Source organism: Panthera leo, chromosome D1 (assembly GCF_018350215.1).
Source record: "Panthera leo isolate Ple1 chromosome D1, P.leo_Ple1_pat1.1, whole genome shotgun sequence".
Classification (NCBI taxonomy): Eukaryota; Metazoa; Chordata; class Mammalia; order Carnivora; family Felidae; genus Panthera; species Panthera leo.
This window is the reverse complement of record NC_056688.1, coordinates 49,373,013-49,396,624: the sequence shown is the minus strand read 5'-3', so window position 1 is coordinate 49,396,624 and position 23,612 is coordinate 49,373,013. Positions and strand designations below refer to the sequence as shown.

Below are 23,612 nucleotides of genomic sequence, written 5' to 3'. Positions count from 1 at the left end.
AGGAGGCCTGAGGAGAGAGACAGAGATGGGGGAATGGCCAGTTGGTGGGACAGTCACAACACACACATTATTTATCAATTAAGTTTGCCATCTTATGTGAGCATCTTCCAGATCACTGATTGCAGATCACCATAATAAATGTAATAATAATGAAAAAGTTTGACATGTTACAATAATTACCATAATGCAACACAGAGAAACAAAGTAAGCAAATGCTGTTGGAAAAATGGCACTGATAGACTTGCTCAACACAGGGTTGCTACAAACCTTCAATTTGCAAATAACACATGATCTGTGAAGTCCAGTAAAGTGAAGTTCAATAAAACAAGGTACTTACCTTGAATGAATTGTTACCAAAAGGTAGGGATTCTCCATAGTATCGATGTTCAGCAAACACCAACATAGCTTTCAGTTCCTCAGCCACATCCCACATGAACCCCTAGGGAGAATTTACAAATTCACAGGATAAAAATCATTTTTTTATGCGAAACAGTCATTGAACCTTTTGCCAAGTCATATGAGATGAATGTTAAACCAGACCAAAAAGAGCTCTGAGAAGTTGCACAATTTATATTTGTTCTACAAATAACTGTTGTTTCGTTGTTGCATGTTAATCTCATACTATAGTACAGTGAGATAATTAAAAATAAGCCCAAGTCACTCAACCACCAATCATTCCAACTCTCCTTATTCTGACACTGGAGCTGCATAATCAATATTTTGTCAAAAACAGTCTTCAAATTGCACTGTGTATAAAATAGTCTAGGAAAAACTGTAGATATGTAAGTTAGCTGCCTACCCATAAACATTTACAACATAAAAGAAAAAAGAAATACAAATAAGCATACTGGGCTCCCTTGGGTTTTATATTAATCTTATTTTCTCAAAAATAAGTAGTAGCTAACAATAGCTAATAATAATTGAGTACTTACAATGTGTCGGGCTGCTCTAAATACTCCATATATATTACTTCATTTGATTATCACAACAATCTAAGAGATAGGTACTTTTAGTAACCCCATTTTACAGACAAGGACACTGAGGCACAGTAGTTTAAATATCCTGTAACAGTCACACAGCTAGAAAGCAGCAGAGCCAAGATTCAAGCACAGGCTAGCTTCACAGTACAATCATCAAATGCTTTCAGATCTTATTTCCATACTTAATGCTGGTCATTAATCAATCACTGAATTTTTTCACTTACCTCAAGTGGTGCCCTCAGAATCCTTCTCAACAAAGCACTCTAGACAGCCAACATCAATCGATTAGATTTAAATTTAGCACAGATTAAAAACTATTTGTCATTCCTAGGGCACACTGCTGTTTTTTAATGAACTGCTGCTTCCTAACAAGGGCTAAGAACCTCTAAAAGTTTTTATTCATCTTGATCAATAAATGAACAATTTAGAGAGCTACATGCAGGTGACGATGGAAAATTTAACCTGTTATCTGTGATGGTTTCAATAACCCTCACTTTCTCTCTTAACACCTTGCCCATTTCCTGCCATTTATCTGCAGACCCTGTAACAACCAGCTCAAGCATGCCCTCCTCTGCCTGCCCCATTTTGGCATTGCTAATCAGTCCTGCCTCTCAACACCACCGTGCTAGGTATAGATCTCTATTACTATGCTGAAATATTTGTTTATATGTATCTTACCCTACCAGACTATGAACTTCTTTTTTTAAAGTTTATTTATTTTGAGAGAGAGAAAGCACAAGCAGGGGAGGAGTAAAGAGAGAGGGAGAGAGAGAATCCCAAGCAGGCTCTGAGACACCAGCCTGGAGCCCGACTAGGGGCTTGACACAAGGCTTGAACTCACAAACCATGATATCATGACCTGAGGTGAAACCAAGAGCTCAACCCAGAGTCACCCAGGTGCCCCCAGACTGTGAGCTTCTTAAAGGTAAGGATCATCTATCAAAATAGCCAGGCCTCTGGGGAGCTGAACTCAGGCTTTCAAAGGAAGCAATTTAATTGAACATTGATTGTGGTCAGTAATTTTTGCCTGCATCTATTTCAGGGTGTTTTTATTTTTCAGAAGAGGTCCATGTAATATATTAACAATTTAATAACACTATGTGCCAGCACTGTCCTAAATTCCTAACTCTTATTTAGTCCTCACAGCAACTGTATGAACTAGATTATTATCACTACACCCATTTAACAGGTAAAAAAACCAAGGCACAGAAGAAGAGACTGCCCAAAGTCACACAGCATAATGGCAAAACCAGAATTCAATCCTAACCAGTCTATCATTCTTGACCATTCTGCTACAGTCTCTTAATAAATGAACATCCAGAATATGTGATAGTGCAACCAGGACATTTTAGTATAAAGGGAGGTGTCTAGGGCTGGGAAAGGGCCAGGACCCTTCTAAGGATCTACATCTAGTCACTTCCCTGGAACTGTTCCTACACTGTGTAGCTCTTCCTTTCTGTCACTTCTAAGGTAAGCCTTAAATTATGCTGCCTGTCAGAGCAGTGGAGGCAAGAACATCTGCCTGTCTATAAGAGGAAAAAGAGCTGGGAAAAATAACTGGACATGAGAAGCTGCCCCATGGCCGTGGCATAAATGGGAAATCACACATGAGAAAGAGAAAAAGACAAAGCAGCCTCAGGTGTTTCACAGAATAACTAAGCAGGAATCTGATGGAAAATAAATCCTGATTTCACTTGTCACTGATGTAAGAGAAATAGACATCCTAGGACCTGAATTATTTGATTTCAACTAACATATTTAGACTCAACAGTCTTAAGGAAATATTGAAAAATGAGAAATGCAATAACATTATAATTGGGTCGATATCTTTGCTTTCAATTCAGTTTAGTTCAACAAACATTTACTAAGACCTCTTGAATACCAGGCACCGCGGCAGACATTGGCAATGGAGAAAATGTGATTCAGTCTTCAGTTTAAGGTAATTCACAGACTAACTTTTTGGTAGAAAATTGACATTTTCTAGTCATAGCGCTAGAACATAAAAAAAGGAAAATATCTTCCTTTCAAGTGTCCTTCTAAAGTAAATTTTGTTAATGGATTTAAGTGTTATTATAAAAGACAATAGAATGTATGGTCAGGAAAGCAAGCTAACATCTATAGTATTTTTTTATTCACAAATATAAGAAAAATAGTAGAACAGGAAAGCTAAACCAAAATATAGCTACAACTTTACCTCTGTCCATTCCTATTTGACAATCAAACTTGCATTTTGTTTTTCTTATTTGCACTGGCATTGTTTAGATTTTATTCATTCATTTAACAAATATTTATTGAGCACGTACTGTATGTCTAGCACAGTTCTTAGACTGAAAATACAATACTAAACAAAAAAACAAAAATTCATGCCCTCATGTTTATATCCTGGAGACCATAATCAAAACAAACAAAAACCAAAAAAATCTATATGCAATAATATTCCTATTCCCATGTCCCTCATATCCTTATTCACTCTAGAAATAAATTGGGATTAAAAAAAAAATCTAAGATTCAGTTGTCCAAAAATAGTAGTTCACTCTTTTCATGAGTAATTCTTTAAGCTCTAAAGAGCTTCTTGATTAAGTACAGTAATATTTGGTCATATATACCGCAAAACATTTTTTTCTAGTTTGTCATAATAAAAGGCAAAGTGAGCATAGGAATTTCACAAATTTGCACATACCGTATTATTGCAAAACCAGACAATGTCCCCTTCATTACCAGTGTAGAAAAGTATTGATCCATCATCTTTCTTCCAGTGTTCATCAGCTAGTAAGTACCGCTGTTTAAAAGTTTTATCTGTAGTAAATCCAAAATGATCAACCTATGACAAAAACAAAGCAGACAAATTTCAGAGGAAAGTAAATGAGATCAACAAAAAAGTAATTAAACTTATTCTTCCATTAAAACCGAACTAAGCTACAAAAATATTCACAAAACTTTTTAAACTTCATTTGATTTTAATTACAAGGGCACGTGGGTAGCTTAGTAGGTTAAACATCTGACTTTGGCTCATGTCATGATCTCACAGTACATGAGTTCAAGCCCTGTGTCAGGCTCTGTGCAAACAGCTCGGAGCCTGGAGCCTACAGCCTGCTTCAGATTCTGTGTCTCCCTCTCTCTCTGCCCCTCCCCTATTCGTGCATTGTCTCTCTCAAAAATAAATAAATGTTAAAAAATTTTTTTAATTGATTTTAATTGCAGTAGTAATATTGGCACTGTTATTTTGAAGTTACTTTCTTTATATTGTAAAATAAAACAATGTTTGGGGTGTCTGGCTGGCTCAGCTGGTAGACAGTGTGTGACTCTTAATCCCAGGGTTGTGAGTTCAAGACCCACGCTGGGTGTGGAGCCTACCTAAACACAACAACAACAATAAAACAATGTTATTGGTACTCAAGATTCTCAGTGATAACAGAAAAGATAAAAGATAACAATTATAAAATCAAGGAGTTACTTAAAAACACAGTATGGTAAAACTGAAGTGGAAATAGAGATACGAATTCATTAAATTTTTAAAATACAGATATCCCTTATGTTTTGAATTTTCATTATCCAAACTTCAATATCAAAATTCAAGGATTAAACAGACCACTGAAAAGGTCTATAAACACTGTCACCCCAGTAACAATTGACATTCCAAGAACTAGGATTTTGGTGTTTAATACCATTCCACACTAAAAGGAACTAGGGCTTGTCAGTGAAGTGGCTGACTAACATTTTGGGACAAGGAAGCTAAATGATAAACCTATACATCTTGCTGTGCATGGAAGCAAGGAAGTGCTCAAAAATTAATGCAGCGATGTCTAACAGATATAGGAACCAACTACAAGGGACTATATTATTGGCTTGTTTTAACAAACTGAACATAAAACAAATTGAACATATAAAGAATAATGATTGTAGCTGATTGAAGCATTCAATTCACAAAAATCTACTAGTTCAGATGGATATCAAAAAGGAAACAAATATATATGGTCATATGCCACCATTTAAGGTATTTATTAAACCAACTCCTAATTTAGAAATTGGGAATACAAAAAAGAACTCAATATTTAACCTGAGTTTCCAACAGAATTGTGTTTCAAGGTACCAAATAGTCCCAGTTAATGAAAAAGACCTCTGTTTAATTAAATGTCAGCTAATGCAGAAGGAATGACAGAATTAGAAAAATGACAGTTTTGCAAACCCTTATGAAGTTACTGATTCAGGCAAGAATTACCACATGGTGTTAAAAACATTAGGAGAATAAATGACAGGGAAATGAAGATTCATCTTAGTGCCAGAGTAATATCATGGAGAGTGCTCTCTTGTCACCAGGGCAAAATGGAACTTTACAATGGAAGAATCAGGCTGCCATCACCTCAATCTAGTGATGAAAATTAGCATCACTAACAGTGGGGCAGGCATAGAGTATGCACCTCCTCACATGGTACAACACAAAGCAAACTTCACCTATGATAAAATCGTGCCCAAAATGTTCAACTTGTATCTTTTTCCAGCCTTTAGATCTAATTTCTTATGGATCTAATTTCCTGTTTCCAGGAAATACACAGTGTAGAACAACAAGCTAAAGGCACTCTGAATAAGCAGTTGGACAAATCCAAATGTGCGATAAGACAATGGTAAGGCAATGTCATGATAAATAAAATAGATTAAACAAAATTTAAGGAACAAAATAACCAGATGCAATGCATGATTCCAGATTGTATCCTAGTTTGAACAAATGATACAAATGATAATTAGGACAATTAGGTTAATGTGAATATGGACTAGGTATTAGAAGAATCTGATAACTTGTTAATTTTGTTAGGGGTGATCATATTGTTGTGGCTGCATAAGTAAATGTTTTTACTTTTTACACCTGTATATCGAAGGATTTAGAGATAGAATGTCATGCTGTCTGCAATTTACTTGAAAATATTTCAACACAAAAAAAGTAAGATGAATTTAAAGGAAGAAATTTTAATCTATACTGAAAGAGACAAAATACACACTGAGACTTTAAAACGTGTATAAAACGTGTCAAAAATGATAAAAATGACATAATAATTTCAAGCTTAAAATGAACTTTAGGGGTGCCTGGGTGGCTCAGTCGGCTCAGGTCATGATCTCACGGTTCATGAATTCAAGCCCTGCATTGGGCTCTGTGCTAACAGCACAGCCTGGAGCCTGCTTCAGGTTCTGTGTATCTCTCTCTCTCTATTCTTCCCCCACTTGCACTCTCTCTTTCTCTCAAAAATAAATAAACATTAAAAAAAATGAACTTTAGGGGGTGCCTGAGTGGCTCAGTCGGTTGAGCTCCCGACTTCGGCTCAGGTCATGATCTCACAGTTTGTGGCTTCGAGCCCCGCATCAGGCTCTGTGCTGACAGCTCAGAGCCTGGAGCCTGCTTCAGATTCTGTGTCTCCCTCTCTCTCTGCCCCTCCCCTGCTTGCACTCTGTCTCTCTCTCTCTCTCAAAAATAAATAAAACTTTTTAAAAAAAGTTTTTTTTTAAGTGAACTTTAAATTTTGGGGATTTTTTTAACCTTTCACTTACTAAACTCACCATTTAAAATATAATTATCAAATCCTACAACATGGTAAGATTCATGCGCAATCTACCTGAATTTACAGTGTTATCCCACAGTACAGAGGCCCACTGAGCCTTTAGGATCATAGGGCCAGAGGCAACTGGGTAGCTCAGTGGGTTAAGCATTCGACTTTTGATTTGGGCTCAGGTCATGATCTCATGACTCATGAGTTCGAGCCCTATGGGCTCTGCGTTGACAGTGTGGAGCTGGCTCGGGATTCTCAATCTCTCCCTCTCTGCCCCCCCCTCCATGCACATGCACTCTCTCTCTCTCTCTCTCTCTCTAAATAAATAAATAAATTAATTAATTAACTTTAAAAAAAAGGATCACGGAGATGAATTTCTCTAGTACTTGGGAGACACAGAAGTGAAAATGCTGCATCTGGTCTGAGGCAGACCCAGTGATCCAGAGCTGCTCCAGCCTGTCCAGCCTAAACCAGGCTCTGCAAGACTTCTGTAGGCCATTCTAAAACAGATGGGACTCCATAACCCAGCTCCATCTATACACACATACCTACTTCACATTCATACCAGAGGTCCCAAAAGGCAAGTTTCTCAAAACTGCACTAAATTGCATACCTCCTGATGTCCATGATCATTGCTATATATAGTCCTAATACATAAGCTATTCTAATCTAAAGATGGCCTCCCTCAGGAAAATAAACAGTTTGTATAGAACAGGTTTATAATAATGATGTCCATGTGCTAAAAACCAGTAGCATTATATATGTTAATTCAACATATATAATCAATCACTCATTCAACCAGCATCTATTGAATGGCCAAGTTCTCATTCTGGACCAAGAAGTAAGTTAAGCAATGGGATAAAGTGTTGGCTGAGCCACAACTTAAACTGAGGCTTAAACTTAAAATTAGGCTGAGCCCTAATTTAAACTAGGGGCGCCTGGATGGCTCAGTCGGTTAAGTGTCCGACTTCGGCTCAGGTCATGAGCTCACAGCCTGTGGGTTCAAGCCCTGCATCGGGTTCTGTGCTGACAGCACAGCCTGGAGCCTGCTTCAGATTCTGTGTCTCCCTCTCTCTCCCCCTCTTCCACTTGTCCTCTGTCTCTCTCTTTCTCTCAAAAAAAATAAACATTAAGAAAATTAAAAACAAATAAACTAATTCAACTATACCCACTCAGCCTAAAAATAAAAGAGAGCAAGAGAAACAGACAATGGAGGGAAGATAGACAAGTGATTCCACTTGCCTCCATTCAGTAAGTATAGCGCTCCTCCATGTGAGGTCCCTACAAGTCAGCATCAGCATCACCTGGGAATCTGTTAAAAATGCAAATGCTCTGGCTAAATCCCAGAACTACTGAATCAGAAATTGTGGATGGTAGAACCCAGTAGTCTGTGTTTTAACAAGCCCTCCAAGTGATTCAGGTGTACAGCTGAAGTTTTAACAACGACTAAGTTAGCCTAAGCCACAAAATGGAACATGAATCTGCTATTCCTTCTCTTGACCTAGGTTTCAGAATACCTCTAATACTGTAAACATCTCACCCTTCTGAATGAGATTCTGGTGTTTAAAGATGTGCATTACCACCCAACATGGTCCCCAAATACAAGCCAACGTCATCATTTGAAGCTCAAAAGGAAAAACCATCATCTGTTTCACCAAAGAAGAAAAGACTGGCTGTGCTGGACTTAAAGAAAGTAGGTACATGTCTCTCTAACAAGACACCTTACCATGGGATTCTCAAAGATTATTCTGCTTCTTGTAAAATGAGATATTGTTGTACCCTTAAAAAGTAGCCCACAAAAAACCGTATTTCAATAATCCAGTCTAAAGGTTTCAAATTTGAAACCATGTAGAATTACAAGGGCCACAAAAACTTGAGAACCAGAGAAAGCCAACTTCCATGTGTGACCACTGTCTGGCCACTACTGCTGTGAGCAATTCATCCCTAACCATTTAGATTAGGAAGAAAAGGGAAGAACTCAGGTAGAGAAAGCAGCTTTGCAAATTAATAGACCTAAACTTGAATCTCTACTGTGAGGCCTCAGGCAAGTCACTTAACCTTTCTGAGCCCAGTATCTTCCTATATAAAATAAGGATAACACAATTTAAAGGATTGCTGGAGTGCCTGGGTAGCTCGGTCAGTTAAGTGTCCAACTTTGGCTTATGTCATAATCTCACGGTTCATGGATCCAAGCCTTTGTTTTGGGCACTGTGCTGACAGCTCAGAGCCTGGAGCCTGCTTCGAGTTCTGTGTCTCCCTCTCTCACTGTTCCTCCCCCCGTTCACACTCTGTCTGTCTCTCAAATAAAGATTAAAAAAAAAAATTATTTTAGGGGCACCTGGGTGGCTCAGTCGGTTAAGTGCCCAACTTCACTCAGGTCATGATCTCATGGTTCGTGGGTTCGAGCCCCACATCAGGCTCTGTGCTAACAGCTCAGAGCCTGGAGCCTGCTTCGGATTCTGTGTCTCCCTCTCTCTACCCCTCACTGGCTCACATTCTGTCTGTCTGTCTCTCTCTCAAAAGTAAATAAACATTAAAAAATTTAAAAACATAAAAATAAAATAAAATAAATTATTTTAATTAAAAAAAATAAATAAAATAAAATAAAGGATTGCTGTGATGATTAGAGAAAGTGTATCTAAAGTACCAGGTATAGTTTCTAATGTATAATAAGTACTTAATAATTGTTAGTTCTCCTCTCCATCCCATTTGGAAACCAATCCTAAGCATGGGGTACTTAGATGGGGTAAATAAGGGGGAGGGAAAGGATAAAGCTCTTCAGAAACAAAACAAAACAAAACTCTAAAGCTCTTCACTTAATTATAGGAAGTACCCTTGGAATGTTGAAATCTCCTATTTTTTTAGTGTTTCACCTAAATATTAAATAGCTAGAAACAGGCTATGAAATCCTGTTTGCAAAATATTAGTTTACACTTTTCTTGGCTTTTCCTAGCTTCAAGAATATCAACTTCAGGCTACAAAACTGTAGAATGTTTCCAATACCTAACAGCCCAGCACACTAGGGGCCGTGTGCCCTCTGCCGTTGAGAACTAGGATCCACATGCCACTTTGAGCTCTGCTCCTGAATAAAGAGATTTCATAAATCACAGCATGAAAGGGAACAAGAGCTTTAGAAATCATTTGATCTGTGTTCAACTGAAGAAACTGGGCTCAAAGAGGTCAAGTGGCTTGACCAAGGTCACAAGTTGGAGGCAGAACTAGAGGTTTTAATTATTTTTGCAATTTGGTTTACTGAAATAACTAAAATAGATAATAGTGCTGTAAAAGCAACAAAGCATGAACTCAAAAAGCAAACACACCTCTAGTCACATACAGCAGTTCTTTCTAAAATGTGGTCCCAACAGTTTTCAAGAGATACTTCCCTCCACCTTGTAGATAAGAAAGAAATCCATAAGAATGTGGTGGCAAGAAGGAACAAAGAGAATATCCTTTAAGTAAAATTTATTGTGGCAAAAATAACTATTGGACTTTAAAACTGTTCAAAGAATAAAGTTCACATCCAGAAAAGCCTATTAGAACATTATACCTGTCACCAACAATTTGGGTGGCAATTTGGGGATGCAGGGGAGAAAGGAAAGTAAATCACACAGAGCACCAACTACGTCTCTGGCACCATGCTGGGGCTTTCTTTATACAGATCATATCACCATCTTCCCAATGGAGCTCTAGGGGCACTTTCATTACACCAGTCTTACAAAAAGGTCGCCGACACTCAGAGAGGTCAGAATACTCGCCCACGATAACATAACTAAAAAATAAAAATCAAATACAATTTTTTCATGTGTTTTTATCCCCTACCCAATCCTACCTCCAAAGAAACCCAGTCTGAATTTTTCACTGTAACATACTACTGCAGAGAGAGCTGACTACCAATGTCAACCTTAAGCAGGAGACACTATACTAGCTTTCTCCAAATTTGTAAAATGAAGGACATATCCTCCAGCCATTTACTAATGGTTAAAGTGAAGAATATGTGGAATATTGGTCTTTTCACCAGCCTGACTCAAAAATTGTTACTATTACTGTTTTTAACCCATTTAATTAGTCACTAATAAAAAACAAAATCACAGAGGTGCCTGGGTGGCTCAGTCAGTTAAGCATCAGACTCTTGATTTCAGCTCAGGTCATGATCTCATGATCGTGAGATCAAGCCTGGAGTCAGGCTCCGTGTGGAGCGTGAAGCCTGCTTGGGATTCTCTCTCTCCCTCTCCCTCTGCCTCTCTCTCTCTTTTTCAAAAAAATAAAATAAAAAATTTTTTTAAATTACACTAACTCTTATACAATAGCCTTTCATTTTAGAAAACATAGTACACAGTTTTATTTATGCATCCAGATATATGATCACAGCTAATTGAAATTTTACTAAAGGTATGAAAAGTATACTCAGAGATATACAGGACAAAAAAAAAAAAAATGGACTCATACCTCCAATAAACAAAAGTACCTTAAAAGAGGGCTCTCTGGTTTCCAATTCTAATCCAAAGATGCTAAAATGAAATAAGACCCCCTTTCTTCCACTTGATGTGTATGTCCTGTATTAATTTTGGAACTGTGGCATTATATTGTTAGAGTTCCTAAATAGAGACATATTGTTTCTAGGCAAGGTTGATCTCCCCTGAAAGGGTAGACACCTTCATGTTGGAAGGACACAGGTTTTCAAAGAAGGAACCAAAATCTGGAAGGTAAGGCTTAGGCAGGCCATGGGTCTGTACCCGAAGAAGGCTGGATATCTACTAGAAGAATCCTACTAAGTTGTTATCCCTCATACAGCAGGTAGCCCAAGCTAAAACAAGATCAATATTCCGTGAGGATATTGTGGTGATGACAAAGGAAATGGTCCAAGTCCCTCCAAGAGAAAGGTGAGTCTAAGAGACAGGATTGTCCTTCCCTTCCCACAGGGATGTTCTCTTCATTGCCATCCTTTGCAGGTCTAGTTTCCATTTTAAGAAGGAAAGTGGAAGTTTCCTCAGACATACCCTTCAAATGAAATCATCATTCTGTATAATAAGACACTGTTCTGCACACATCCTTCTGTGCATATTAACCAGGAGAGAGAATTGTATTCCCCCCTTCCATACTTTTTTGGTAACCTACTCCTAATCTTAAAAAGGAAACAATTAGAAATAAATTATTTAAAGAGAAAATGACATGGGGAGAAGTACAGAAAAGGGGTGATATGGGAGAGTCCACTGTACAAAAAAGACCATCCAGTCTCCTATATTCATAAATGGATAGTTAGAAAGGCAAGAACACAATAGCTACCACAGTGTACCTGTATAAGACAGATGCTTTAGTGACACCTGGGTGGCCCAGTTGGTTAAGCATCTGACTCTCAGTTTTGGCTGAGGTAATGATCTTGCAGTTCATGAGATCAAGCCCCACATCAGGCTCTTCACCGAGAGTGCAGAGTCTGCTTGGGATTCTCTCTCTTCCTCTCTCTCTCTCTCTCCCTCCCTCCCTCCCTCCCCAGCTCATGCATCTCCTCCTCTCTCTCAAAATAAATAAATAAATATTTTTTAAAAAGACCAATACTTTAGGGGCACCTGAGTGGCTCAATTGGTTAAGTGTCTGACTTCAGTTCAGATCATAAACTCATGGTTCATGAGTTTTAGTCCTGGATTGGGCTCTGTGCTGTCAGTGCAGAGCCCCCTTTGGATCCTCAGTCTATCTTTCTCTCTGCCACTCCCTGCATGTGTGCTCTCATTCTCTCTCTCTCTCAAAAATAAACATTAAAAAAGATATTTCATAAATTGTTTAATGTTTATTTTTGAGAGAGAGAGAGAGAGACAGAGTGTGAGCAGGGCAGGGGCATAGAAAGAGGGAGACACAGAATCCAAAGCAAGTTCCAGGCTCCGAGCTGTCAGCACAGAGCCCGACGCAGGGCTCAAACTCATGAACTGTGAGATCATGACCTGAGCCAAATTAGGACACTTAACTGACTGAGCCACCCAGGGGCCCCACTTAAAAAATATTTTTTTTAATAAATAATCATTAAATGAATATAGTTCAATTCTTCTAATCAGTGGTTCCTCACATTTTTATGTATGAAGCCCCCTTGTTAATGTTAGAATTTTCTTTTTTTTTTTTTTTTTCAACGTTTTTTATTTTTGGGACAGAGAGAGACAGAGCATGAACGGGGGAGGGTCAGAGAGAGAGGGAGGCACAGAATTGGAAACAGGCTCCAGACTCCGAGCCATCAGCCCAGAGCCTGACGCGGGGCTCGAACTCACGGACCGCGAGATCGTGACCTGGCTGAAGTCGGACGCTTAACCGACTGCGCCACCCAGGCGCCCCTAATGTTAGAATTTTCATACATGCTCTATTTAATAGTCACTGCTTGAGAAAATACACAGGAGAAGCTAATATAAATTTAATACTGGTATAAATGAATACACAACAGCATCTAATTACATTTGAAAAAACAGTATATGCTTGGCAAGAAAATGGATTCATGCACCCTCTCCAATAACTGCGCAGTGCTCAGTTACTCCCTTTTCCTCTGACCAAGTACTGTATGCCTCAAGGGGGAAACACATTCTAAATTACCAAAATTCTACAAAAACAAAATACTCTCTGCTCTACTACTAAAACAGAGGTGGAGATATCCTGCCCTTGAAACACCTAAAACATTACAGTAAATCAAGAAACAACATGTTTTTGAAAATATGCTCCACATCACTCATCATCAGGGAAATACAAATCAAAACCACAATGAGATACCACCTCACACCAGTCAGGATGGCTAAAATTAACAACTCAGTCAACAACAGATGTTGGCGAGGATGTGGAGAAAGAGGATCTCTTTTGCACTGCTGGTGGGAATGCAAGCTGGTGCAGCCACTCTGGAAAACAGTGTGGAGGTCCCTCAAAAATTAAAAATAAAATTACCCTACATCCTAGCAATTGCACTACTAGGTATTTTTTTTAATTTTTTTAATGTTTATTTATTTTTGAGAGAGAGCACAAGCATGAGCAAAGGAGTGGCAGAGAGAGAGGGAGACAGCGAATCCAAAGCAGGCTCCAGGGCTGTCAGCACAGAGCCCAACACGGGGCTTGAACTCACGAACCACGAGATCATGACCTGAGCCAAAGTCGGATGCTTAACGGACTGAGCCACCCAGGCACCCCTGCACTACTAGATATTTATCTAAAGGATACAGGAGTGCTGATTCAAAGGGCCATATGCATCCCAATGTTTATAGCAGCACTATTGACAAAAGCCAAAATATGGAAAGAGCTCCAATGTCCATCAGCTGACAAATGAATAAAGAAGATGTGGTACACACACACACACACACACACACACACACACACACACACTGGAATATTACTCAGCGATCAAAAAGAATGAAATCCTGCCATTTGCAACAACATGGATGGAACTAGAGTGTATTATGCTAAGCAAAATAAGTCACTGAGAGAAAGACAAATATCATATGATATCACTCATAGGAATTTAAGAAACAAAACAGATGAACATAAGGAAGGGAAGCAAAAATAATATAAAAACAGAGAGGGAAACAAACCATAAAAGACTATTAAATATAGAGAACAAACTGAGGGTTGCTGGCGGGGTGTTGGGTGCAGGAATGGGCTAAATGGGCAATGGGCATTTAAGGAGAGCACAAGCCTGGGTCTTATATGGAAGTGCTGAATCACTAAATTCTATCCCTGAAATCATTATTACACTATATGTTAACTAACTTGGATTTAAATTTTATTATTAAAAAATAATTAAAAAAAATACTACTTACCTAAAAAGAACTCTAAGACTTTGAGGGGAAAAAAAAAGAAACATGTTTTGTCAAAAAACAGTTAAGTGTTGGATCAGACAACGATTCTGGCATCATCTGTTGACTAACTTTGTGCAAGCACCAGATGATCATTAATCACATGATCAACTCCCAATGGCTTCAGGAAGCTTTGTACCACTAGAGTTACCTGGCCACAGCTTAAGCTCTCAAATTAGAAAGTATTACTGTGATTACTAAATACATACATTTTAGGAAATATTACACAGTCAGAGGGCGCTGTTGTATAAGTAGTGGGAGAGCCTATTAAGTTTTATGCACTAGATTCATAACATTTCAGATTAGATTTCAAGTCCAAACTCTTAAATGAGATATAGTGATGCCAATTATTTTAAAACTGTCTTTTTATTTTATTTTTTTTAATGTTTATTTTTGAGAGAGACAGAGCATAAGAGGGGGAGGGGGCAGAGAGAGAGGCAGACACAGAATCCGAAGCAGGCTCCAGGCTCCGAGCTATCAGGGCAGAGCCCAACGTGGGGCTCGAACCCACGAACCATGAGATCATGAACTGAGACGAAGTCAGACGCTTAACTGACTGAGCCACTGAGGCACCCGAAATCTATCTTTTTAAAATAAAGATATAGTCACATAATTTAAATATGGCATTCATCATCCTTTTTAAAGTAAGGGTTCAAAAATTCATGCTTTTAAAAATCAGAATAGTGGTTACTCTTGTAGGGGGAAAGTGACTCTAAAAGAGAATAAGGGGATTCTAGAATTAGGATGGTGCGTCTTTCTATATGTATAAGATAATCAACAAAATAGACTTGTAAACATTTAAGATTTCCTCCAAGATACATGTATATGTATATATGTTTATATTTCTATTTCACTATAATCATAAGGAAATTATACTGTACTAAATCACATCTGTATTAGATTTTCTTTCATTCAAAAATATGTACTGAAGGGCACCTGGGTACGTCAGTTGGTTGAGCGTCCAACTCTTGATTTCAGCTCAGGTCAGGATCACAAGATCATGAGATCGAGTCCTGTGTCAGGCTCTATGCTGAGCAGGGAGCCTGCTTAGATTCTCTCTCCCTCTACCCCTTTCCACCACTTGTGCTTTCTCTCCCTCTGTAAAATAAAAAATAAATATATGTATTGAGTACTCACTAAATGATAGGCATTAAGGAAAGAGAACTAAGATACAATTCCATCTGTCAAGTTTTGAATCTAACAAAAGAGGTGAACATGCTAATAAACAATCACAGGATGGTGTAGTTAAGTTCTACAAAGGGCTATGGGAGCTCACAAGAGGTAGTTACCATCCTGCCTGAGGCAATCATGCAAGGCTTTACCAAAGAGGTAATATCCAAGCTTAACTCTGAAGAGTAACAAGATTTTTTCAGGTACAGAAGAAACAGAAGAGCATTTCAAGTAAAGCGAACAAGATAAGCTGTGCAGAACAAGCTTATTCAAGAACTGTTGTTGTTTTATGGCAGGAGGTATACAGTTTATGAGGGGAAGAAATGAGAGATCAGATTATATTCATCAGGCTGCTTCCAGATATAGCAATGAAAATCTTCCTATAAAGAGAAACTTACCTGAAATCTGAGCTTGCATCTCTAAACCAACATTGAATGAAACTGGTTCACTGGAAACAGCCTTAATGAGGCAGAGACTTTTGTCTGGTTTGTCCACTAAATGTCCAGGGACTTGTATAATGTCTAGCACATAAAAGAACATCAGTGAATATACAGAGAATGAATGATTGCATGCATACGTCCTAGCTCTGCTATTGGTGTAAAATTAGACCCAACGGGGCTTCAGAGAACAGCATGGTTCAAAGCAAAGAGAATGGAGATCAAAGTGCCCAAGAGTGAAGTTTGTGCAGGCTCATTTACTGCATGAGTCTACTATTGGCTTTGGAAGAGTTGCAGAACACTGTAAGTGGCTGTGCCTTTTGACCCAAGCATAAAATCTAAAACCAATTCACAATAGTTTAGCCTTATCCAGGATGCTGAGGACACAGGAACTGCATGCCCTCTGCTGAGAGTACAAACAGGAAGACAAAGAAGTATGAAATTAATATAGACAATAGAACAGCATCTGGGTGTAGGGGCAGGGGGAAAACTAATAAGCATTCTTCCGAAGTATATAACCTAAAATATACCTGACCTTGTGACAAGGTTATAGCCACAATTTTCAGGACTGTAAAGAATTTAAAGGTGTGGTTCTCAGCCAGTGCACAGTTACCTAACCTGAATGAGTTTCATGTAAAATGTATATCATAACGGCTCATTCAGCAGCATACTGGTATTTGGTAAACCCAAATGTGCTACAAAATGTTGATCTGATCAATGTGTAAGATACACTTATTGAACAACAGAGTTTTATAAAGAAGGAAGAAACACATAAGAGGTATCATGGCCAAGAGCACATGATTAGACAAAACAGTTGAAACTATATATAAGGAGGCATATCATGATGCAGGGGGATTCTGAGGAGGCAAGGCAGAATGCGGTCAACAGCACAGATGGAGGGATTTGACTTGGACAGGAGGAAGAACCTCTCCTTCACTGAGAAACAGATGGCTGCAGGAGGAGTTACATTTCTAGGTGGAAAGGGAAGAAACTGAAGGGGTTCTAGCTAAAATGCCTGTTACACAGCAACTTAGTTTCTTAATCAGTGAAGTAGGGGACAGGGCATAGTGTTTCTTTTTTTTTTTTTTCAATATATGAAATTTATTGTCAAATTGGTTTCCATACAACACCCAGTGCTCATCCCAAAAGGTGCCCTCCTCAATACCCATCACCCACCCTCCCCTCCCTCCCACCCCCCATCAACCCTCAGTTTATTCTCAGTTTTTAAGAGTCTCTTATCCTTTGGCTCTCTCCCACTCTAACCTCTTTTTTTTTTTTTTTTCCTTCCCCTCCTCCATGGGTTTCTGTTAAGTTTCTCAGGATCCACATAAGAGTGAAACCATATGGTATCTGCCTTTCTCTGTATGGCTTATTTGGGCATAGTGTTTCAATGATTTGAAGACAGAGGTAAAAGTGTGACATGGAAGAAGGAACTGATGCTTAGGCCTCCTCAGGGTCCCTGAGGTGGAGGCTGAATTTGCAGGCATAGATAGCAATCTGCCTAGTTGTAGGTTTGCTTCAGCAGAGATCCACAACCCAGGAGTAGGAGTAGAGACATTTAACAGCTATATAAAACTAGGATGGGAATTCCATAAAGAAGCTGACAGAAGGACAGGGGTAAAAAGACCAGAGATCATCCCTGATCTCTACACAAACATGAATACCTAGAACCACGAGGTCCTCTACCCATAGACAAATGCTATCGAAATCCACTTGCTGACTTGAAAGGGAATCTAAACTCTGTTATATTTATTCCATTTCATGGAGTAAAAAATCTTGACAGAACTCATCTATGCAATTATGTATTTCAATGATAATCTTATAAAAGTTATATAATGCTGTATATTACCAAACAAAGCTTTACATGTTAATATTCTCCTGCTTTGTTAAATATAATATGATGTATTACCATCATTTTTCTTCCTTTATACTCTAGTGTTCTTTAAAAAATTTTTTCTAATGTTTATTCATTTTTGAGAGACAGAGAGCACAAACAGGGTTGGGGCAGAGAGAGAGGGAGACGCAGAATCCAAAGCAGGCTCCAGGCTCTGAGCTGTCAGCACAGAGCCTGAAGTGGGGCTCGAACCCACAAACCACCAGATAATGACCTGAGCCATAGTCAGATACTTAATTAACTGAGCCACCCAGGTGCCCCTATACTCTAGTGTTCTGAATGTTTCTGTACACACAAAATATTCTTCTGGTAGCACTGTTATAATCGTATACCATGCCAGAACTTCTGAAAGACGGAAGCCGGTATCTGCTATAGTGTAAAAAAATAAATATCCCAGCCCTACCCCTAAAAAGGCAAAACCATGCTTTCCACATACAGGACCACAGGCCTGCGGTATAAGTAACACCATTCAATCTTCTGTACTTCCCTTCCTCTGAAGGGACGGTCCTCCTGCAGAGGGCTGTGATGACTTCTCAGATCTTCTCCAACAGAGCAACCCTGTTTCTTACCCATATAACACTTTCTGAAATGTTCATAACCCCATTCACATCCTAGTTCAATTATGTTCCTCTCATGCATGGCGTGCCCAGAATTGAGTAAAATGCATGAAATGTGGTCTAATGAAGTGCCTTCCTCACCACCCGCCAGAAATAAATAATTTGTGAGTATGTTCATAGATATTGCTCCACTGCTACAGCCTACTTTAAATTAAGAGGTCAGGAAAGGTGTGTTGGGTTGAATAGGGTTTCCCTCAACCCCCCAAAATTCATATCCTTCCTGGAACCTCAGAATATGAATTTATATGGAAATAGAGTCATTGTAGATGTAAATAGTTAAGATGAGGTCATACTGGAGCAAGATGATCCTTAATCTAATATACTAATGTCCCAATGAGAAGAGACACAGAGACAAAGAGAGGAGAATGCCATGTAAAGGTACAGATGAACAAAAGAAAGACAGCCATGTGACAACAGAAGGACACAATGAAATTACACAGCTACAAACCAAGGAACACCAAGGACTGCCAGCAACCAGCAGAAACTAGCAAAGGCATGAAACAGATTCTCCCTTTGGTCCCCCTAAACAAACCAATTCTGGCAACAACAGAATTGTTACAACAGCTCTAAGAAACTAACACAAACAGCTGTTTGTTACAATAGCTCTAAGAAACTAACACAGAAGTATTCTCCACAGAGTGGCATTGAAGGTAAAGCCTAAAGGAGCCAGCCAGGGGAAGAATTCCAGAAAGAAGGAATGGAAAATATAAAGGCTGAGGCCAGAAAGGGCTTACTTAGCATGTTGTAGAAACAGAAAGGTATCAAGAGTGTCTGGAGCATGGTGAATAAGGGGGAGAAGAATATGGGATGAGGCTTAGGGTAGGGAGTTTAAATTTAACATTAACGCAACGGGAAGCCCTAAGAGCTTTTTTGTTTGTTTGTTTGTTTGTTTGTTTGTTTGTTTTTGAGAGACAGGGGGGGGGGGAGCGCAAGCCCACAAACAGAGAAGGGGCAGAGAGAGAGAGAGGGAGAGACACAGAATCTGAAACAGCTCCAGGCTCTGAGGGGTCAGCACAGAGCCCCAAGCAGGGTTCAAAACCATAAACCATGAGATCATGATCTGATCTGACCTCAGACACTTAACCAACTGAGCCATCCAGGCACCGCCCCCTCCCCTTTCCCTAAGAGCTTTAAGACTTGTTCTGATCCATGTCTTAAAGAGATCACTCCAGCTATTCTGCGGAGGCGGGCCTAGAGAAGACGATTTTTATTTTTATTTTTTTTTTAATTTTTTTAACGTTTTATTTATGAGACAGGGAGAGACAGAGCATGAATGGGGGAGGGTCAGAGAGAGAGGGAGACACAGAATCTGAAACAGGCTCCAGGCTCTGAGCAGTAAGCACAGAGCCCGACGCGGGGCTCGAACTCACGAACAGTGAGATCGTGACCTGAGCCGAAGTCAGACGCTTAACCGACTGAGCCACCCAGGCGCCCCGAGAAGACGATTTTTAAAAAGGGAGAAAGAATAAACAGAAGGTTACTACTGAAAGGGCCAGATGAGAGATCACTGCAAGACTGATAAATAAGCTAAGTTTTAATCCAGATCTCTCTTTTTTTTTTTTTTAAGTTTATTTATTTCAAGAGAGAGAAACAAGCAGGGTAGGGGCAGGGAGAGAGGGGAGAGAGAGAATCCCAAGCAGGCTCTGTGCTGCCAGCACTGAGCCCAACACAGGGCTTGAACTGGCGAACCATGAGATCATGACCTGAGTCAAACTGAAGAGTCAGGAGCCTAACTGACTGAGCCACTAGCCACCCAAGCCCAGATCTCTTTTAAATTGTTATATATATCACATATAACAATGTTCATTTTCCAAAATCATAATACACCCAGGAAAGATCACAATGAAAAAGGGCCCAGTGTATAGTATCAGCAGTATATGCACAACAGCCATCAACAAAATGAAGTCTTCCAAACCAATGTAACCACCATTGCTGCTCTTTAATAACTGATTCTGCACTGAACCTGACTGTGGGCATTCTAAATAGTAAGAGCCCCACTAAACTAATACAAGACTTCCAAGGCCATCAGGCTCCTCCTAGTAAATAGTGGAAGTTAATAAAGTAGATTCTATTTCCACCTTTTTCCTCCAAAATCTAATTAAAGAAATTGTACAAAGTGAGACCCCGAAGTTCTCAAACTTTACGGCCTCTGTTCCCCTCTGATGAGACAAAAGCCATCAGGGACCACAATCTTTACCTTGTTACCTCTGTCAAATGTTACCACATGCTAAAATGCATCTCCTCCTCCACCATGGAGGATCTTCTGTGAATCACACTGTGAGAACCATTGAAACAAAAATCTACAGCATTCATTTTTAGAGATTGCTTTAAAATGAATTATTTTTAATACATTGAATAATACAAGATTTTAAAAGCTTTTAGCATTCCAAAATATTAAACTTTACGAAATCCTCACATGAAAATCATCCACAAAAGGAAGCAACTGAAGAAAAGTAGCTGCCTAAGCTTCTTCCTGGGGAACTCCAGCGTCAAAGTTCTCAGTCCCGATTTCACTATAAAATGGTCTCTAGAGACCTTTAATCATCAACTTAAAAATACACTCTATAGACTACTCATTGTTTTCAGCATTCATCCGGTCTGAGTGATAAGGACACTGTAAAAAAGATAAAGGAAAGGGAAAAGGATATCCTCAGCTGAAACCAAAAAACTCAGAACAATGACAAGTTCAAACACGACCAAGTTGCTTCTTTGATTACTTTCAGGTGCTTTTGCCATTGTGTCACCATCTTGTATAACAACTTCCCAGAGTTAATAGGATGTACAGAGAAGTGACAGTGAGTAGTTACAGTCATTTATTCATTTAAAAGCATTTCTTGAGTGCCTACCATGGGTAAGTACTACAGACAACAGTGGACAAGCTAGATATGGTCACTGCCTTTACAGTGCTTATAGTCTAATGATAGAAACAGACAACAAATAAGCAAAGACACAAATAAACACTCAGAAACCATAACAGAATACAGAGATACACCTAATTTTAATACAATGGTCAGAGAAGGGGTCTCAGAGCAGATAACAGTTAGTTAAGCCTTTAATCTCCATAGCCTTCTATCAGTTATGTCACTGTGTGAAGAGGTCCAGGGGATTCTATTCAATGCCATTTTCTATGCAAAGCAGTCCTTGGCCTTCCTGACTTCTTTGTGCTTCTCTAGTAATTTTAGTTCTCTTATAACATTTTTCAAATGTACTCTTTAATGGTAGTTATTTATAGACACATATCCTATCCCCACTGTATACTATTATTAACCCAAAACTAAAGTAACCCTAAATAAGATGTTAGAATCTGTTGATCAAATGATTGTGTATTAATCCCACTTGTACCTGTGAATAGTGCAAAGGCTGCACCTAAGGCCTAAATGTACATTCTCTCACTTGTTCTTTACAGAAATTCTAATGAAAGTGACTTTTCCCACCACATCATACTGCCTTCTCTTTTTTGTTGTTATTTTTTATTTTATTTTATTTTTTATTTTTTAAAATTTACATCCAAATTAGTTAGCATATAGTGAAACAATGATTTCAGGAGTAGATTCCTTAATGCCCCTTACCCATTTAGCCCATCCCCCCTCCCACAACCCCTCCAGCAACACTCAGTTTGTTCTCCATATTTATGAGTCTCTTCTGTTTTGTCCCCCTCCCTGTTTTTATATTATTTTTGTTTCCCTTCCCTTATGTTCATCTGTTTTGTCTCTTAAAGTCCTCATATGAGTGAAGTCATATGATTTTTGTCTTTCTCTCACTGACTAATTTCACTTAGCATAATACCCTCCAGTTCCATCCACGTAGTTGCAAATGGCAAGATTTCATTATTTTTGATTGCTGAGTAATATATAATATTATACACACACACACACACACACACACACACACACACATATACATATACATACATACCACATCTTCTTTAGCCATTCATCCATTGAGGGACCTTTGGGCTCCTTCCATACTTTGGCTCTTGTCGATAGTGCTGCTATAAACATGGGGATGCATGTGTCCCTTCGAAACAGCACACCTGTATCCCATGGATAAATGCCTAGAAGTGCAATTGCTGGGTCGTAGGGTAGTTCTATTTTTAGTTTTTTGAGGAACCTCCATACTGTTTTCCAGAGTGTCTGCTGCACCAGCTTGCATTCCCACCAATGCAAAAGAGATCCTTTTTCTCCGCATCCTTGCCAACATCTGTTGTTGCCTGAGTTGTTAATGTTAGCCATTCTGACAGGTGTGAGGTGGTATCTCATTGTGGTTTTGATTTGTATTTCCCTGATGATGAGTGATACGGAGCATGTTTTCATGTGTTGGTTGGCCATCTGGATGTCTTCCTTGGAGAAGTGTCTATTCATGTTTTTTGCCCATTTCTTCACTGGATTCTTTGTTTTTTGGGTGTTGAGTTTGATAAGTTCTATAGAGTTTGGATACTAACCCTTTATCTGATATGTCATTTGCAAATATCTTCTCCCATTCTGTCGGTTGCCTTGTAGTTTTGCTGATTGTTTCCTTCACTGTGCAGAAGCTTTTTATTTTGATGAGGTCCCAGTTCACTTTTGCTTTTGTTTCCCTTGCCTCCAGGGACGTATTGAGTAAGAAGTCGCTGCGGGCAAGATCAAAGAGGTTTTTGCCTGCTTTCTCCTCAAGGATTTTGATGGCTTCCTGTCTTACATTGAGGTCTTTCATCCATTTTCAGTTTATTTTTGTGTATGGTGTAAGAAGCTGGTCCAGGTTCATTCTTCTGCATGTCACTGTCGTTTTCGAGCACCACTTGCTGAAGAGACTGTCCTTATTCCATTGGATATTCTTTCCTGCTTTCTCAAAGATTAGTTAATCATACGTTTGTGGGTCCATTTCTGGGTTCTCTATTTTGTTCCATTGATCTGAGTGTCTGTTCTTGTGCCAGTACCATACTGTCTTGATGATTACATCTTTGGAGTATAGCTTAAAGTCTGGGATTGTGATGCCTCCTGCTTTGGTTTTCTTTTTCAAGATTGCTTTGGCTATTCGGGGTCTTTTCTGGTTCCATGCAAATTTTAGGATTATTTGTTCTAGCTCTGTGAAGAATGCTGGTGTTACTTTGATAGGGGTTGCATTGAATATGTAGATTGCTTTGGGGAGTATTGACATTTTAACAATATTTGTTCTTCCTATGCCAGA

At 39.0% G+C, this 23,612-nt stretch overlaps 1 protein-coding gene across 3 annotated transcripts in view; it reads right to left on the bottom strand.

The window, feature by feature from the left end:
• The window catches only part of LOC122199853 (prolylcarboxypeptidase), a 77,400-nt gene that overhangs the window by 29,764 nt on the left and 24,024 nt on the right, over nt 1-23,612 (bottom strand). For 2 of the 3 annotated variants that reach the window (XM_042905215.1, XM_042905214.1), the window contains exons 3-4: nt 3,661-3,801; nt 338-439 (exon numbers count right to left, since the gene is read on the bottom strand). In XM_042905215.1, coding sequence (XP_042761149.1) covers nt 338-439; nt 3,661-3,801 — 243 coding nt within the window. Of the gene's footprint in view, nt 1-337; nt 440-3,660; nt 3,802-15,896; nt 15,988-23,612 lie in introns of those variants that run through there. The other variant, XM_042905217.1, reaches the window with a different exon arrangement.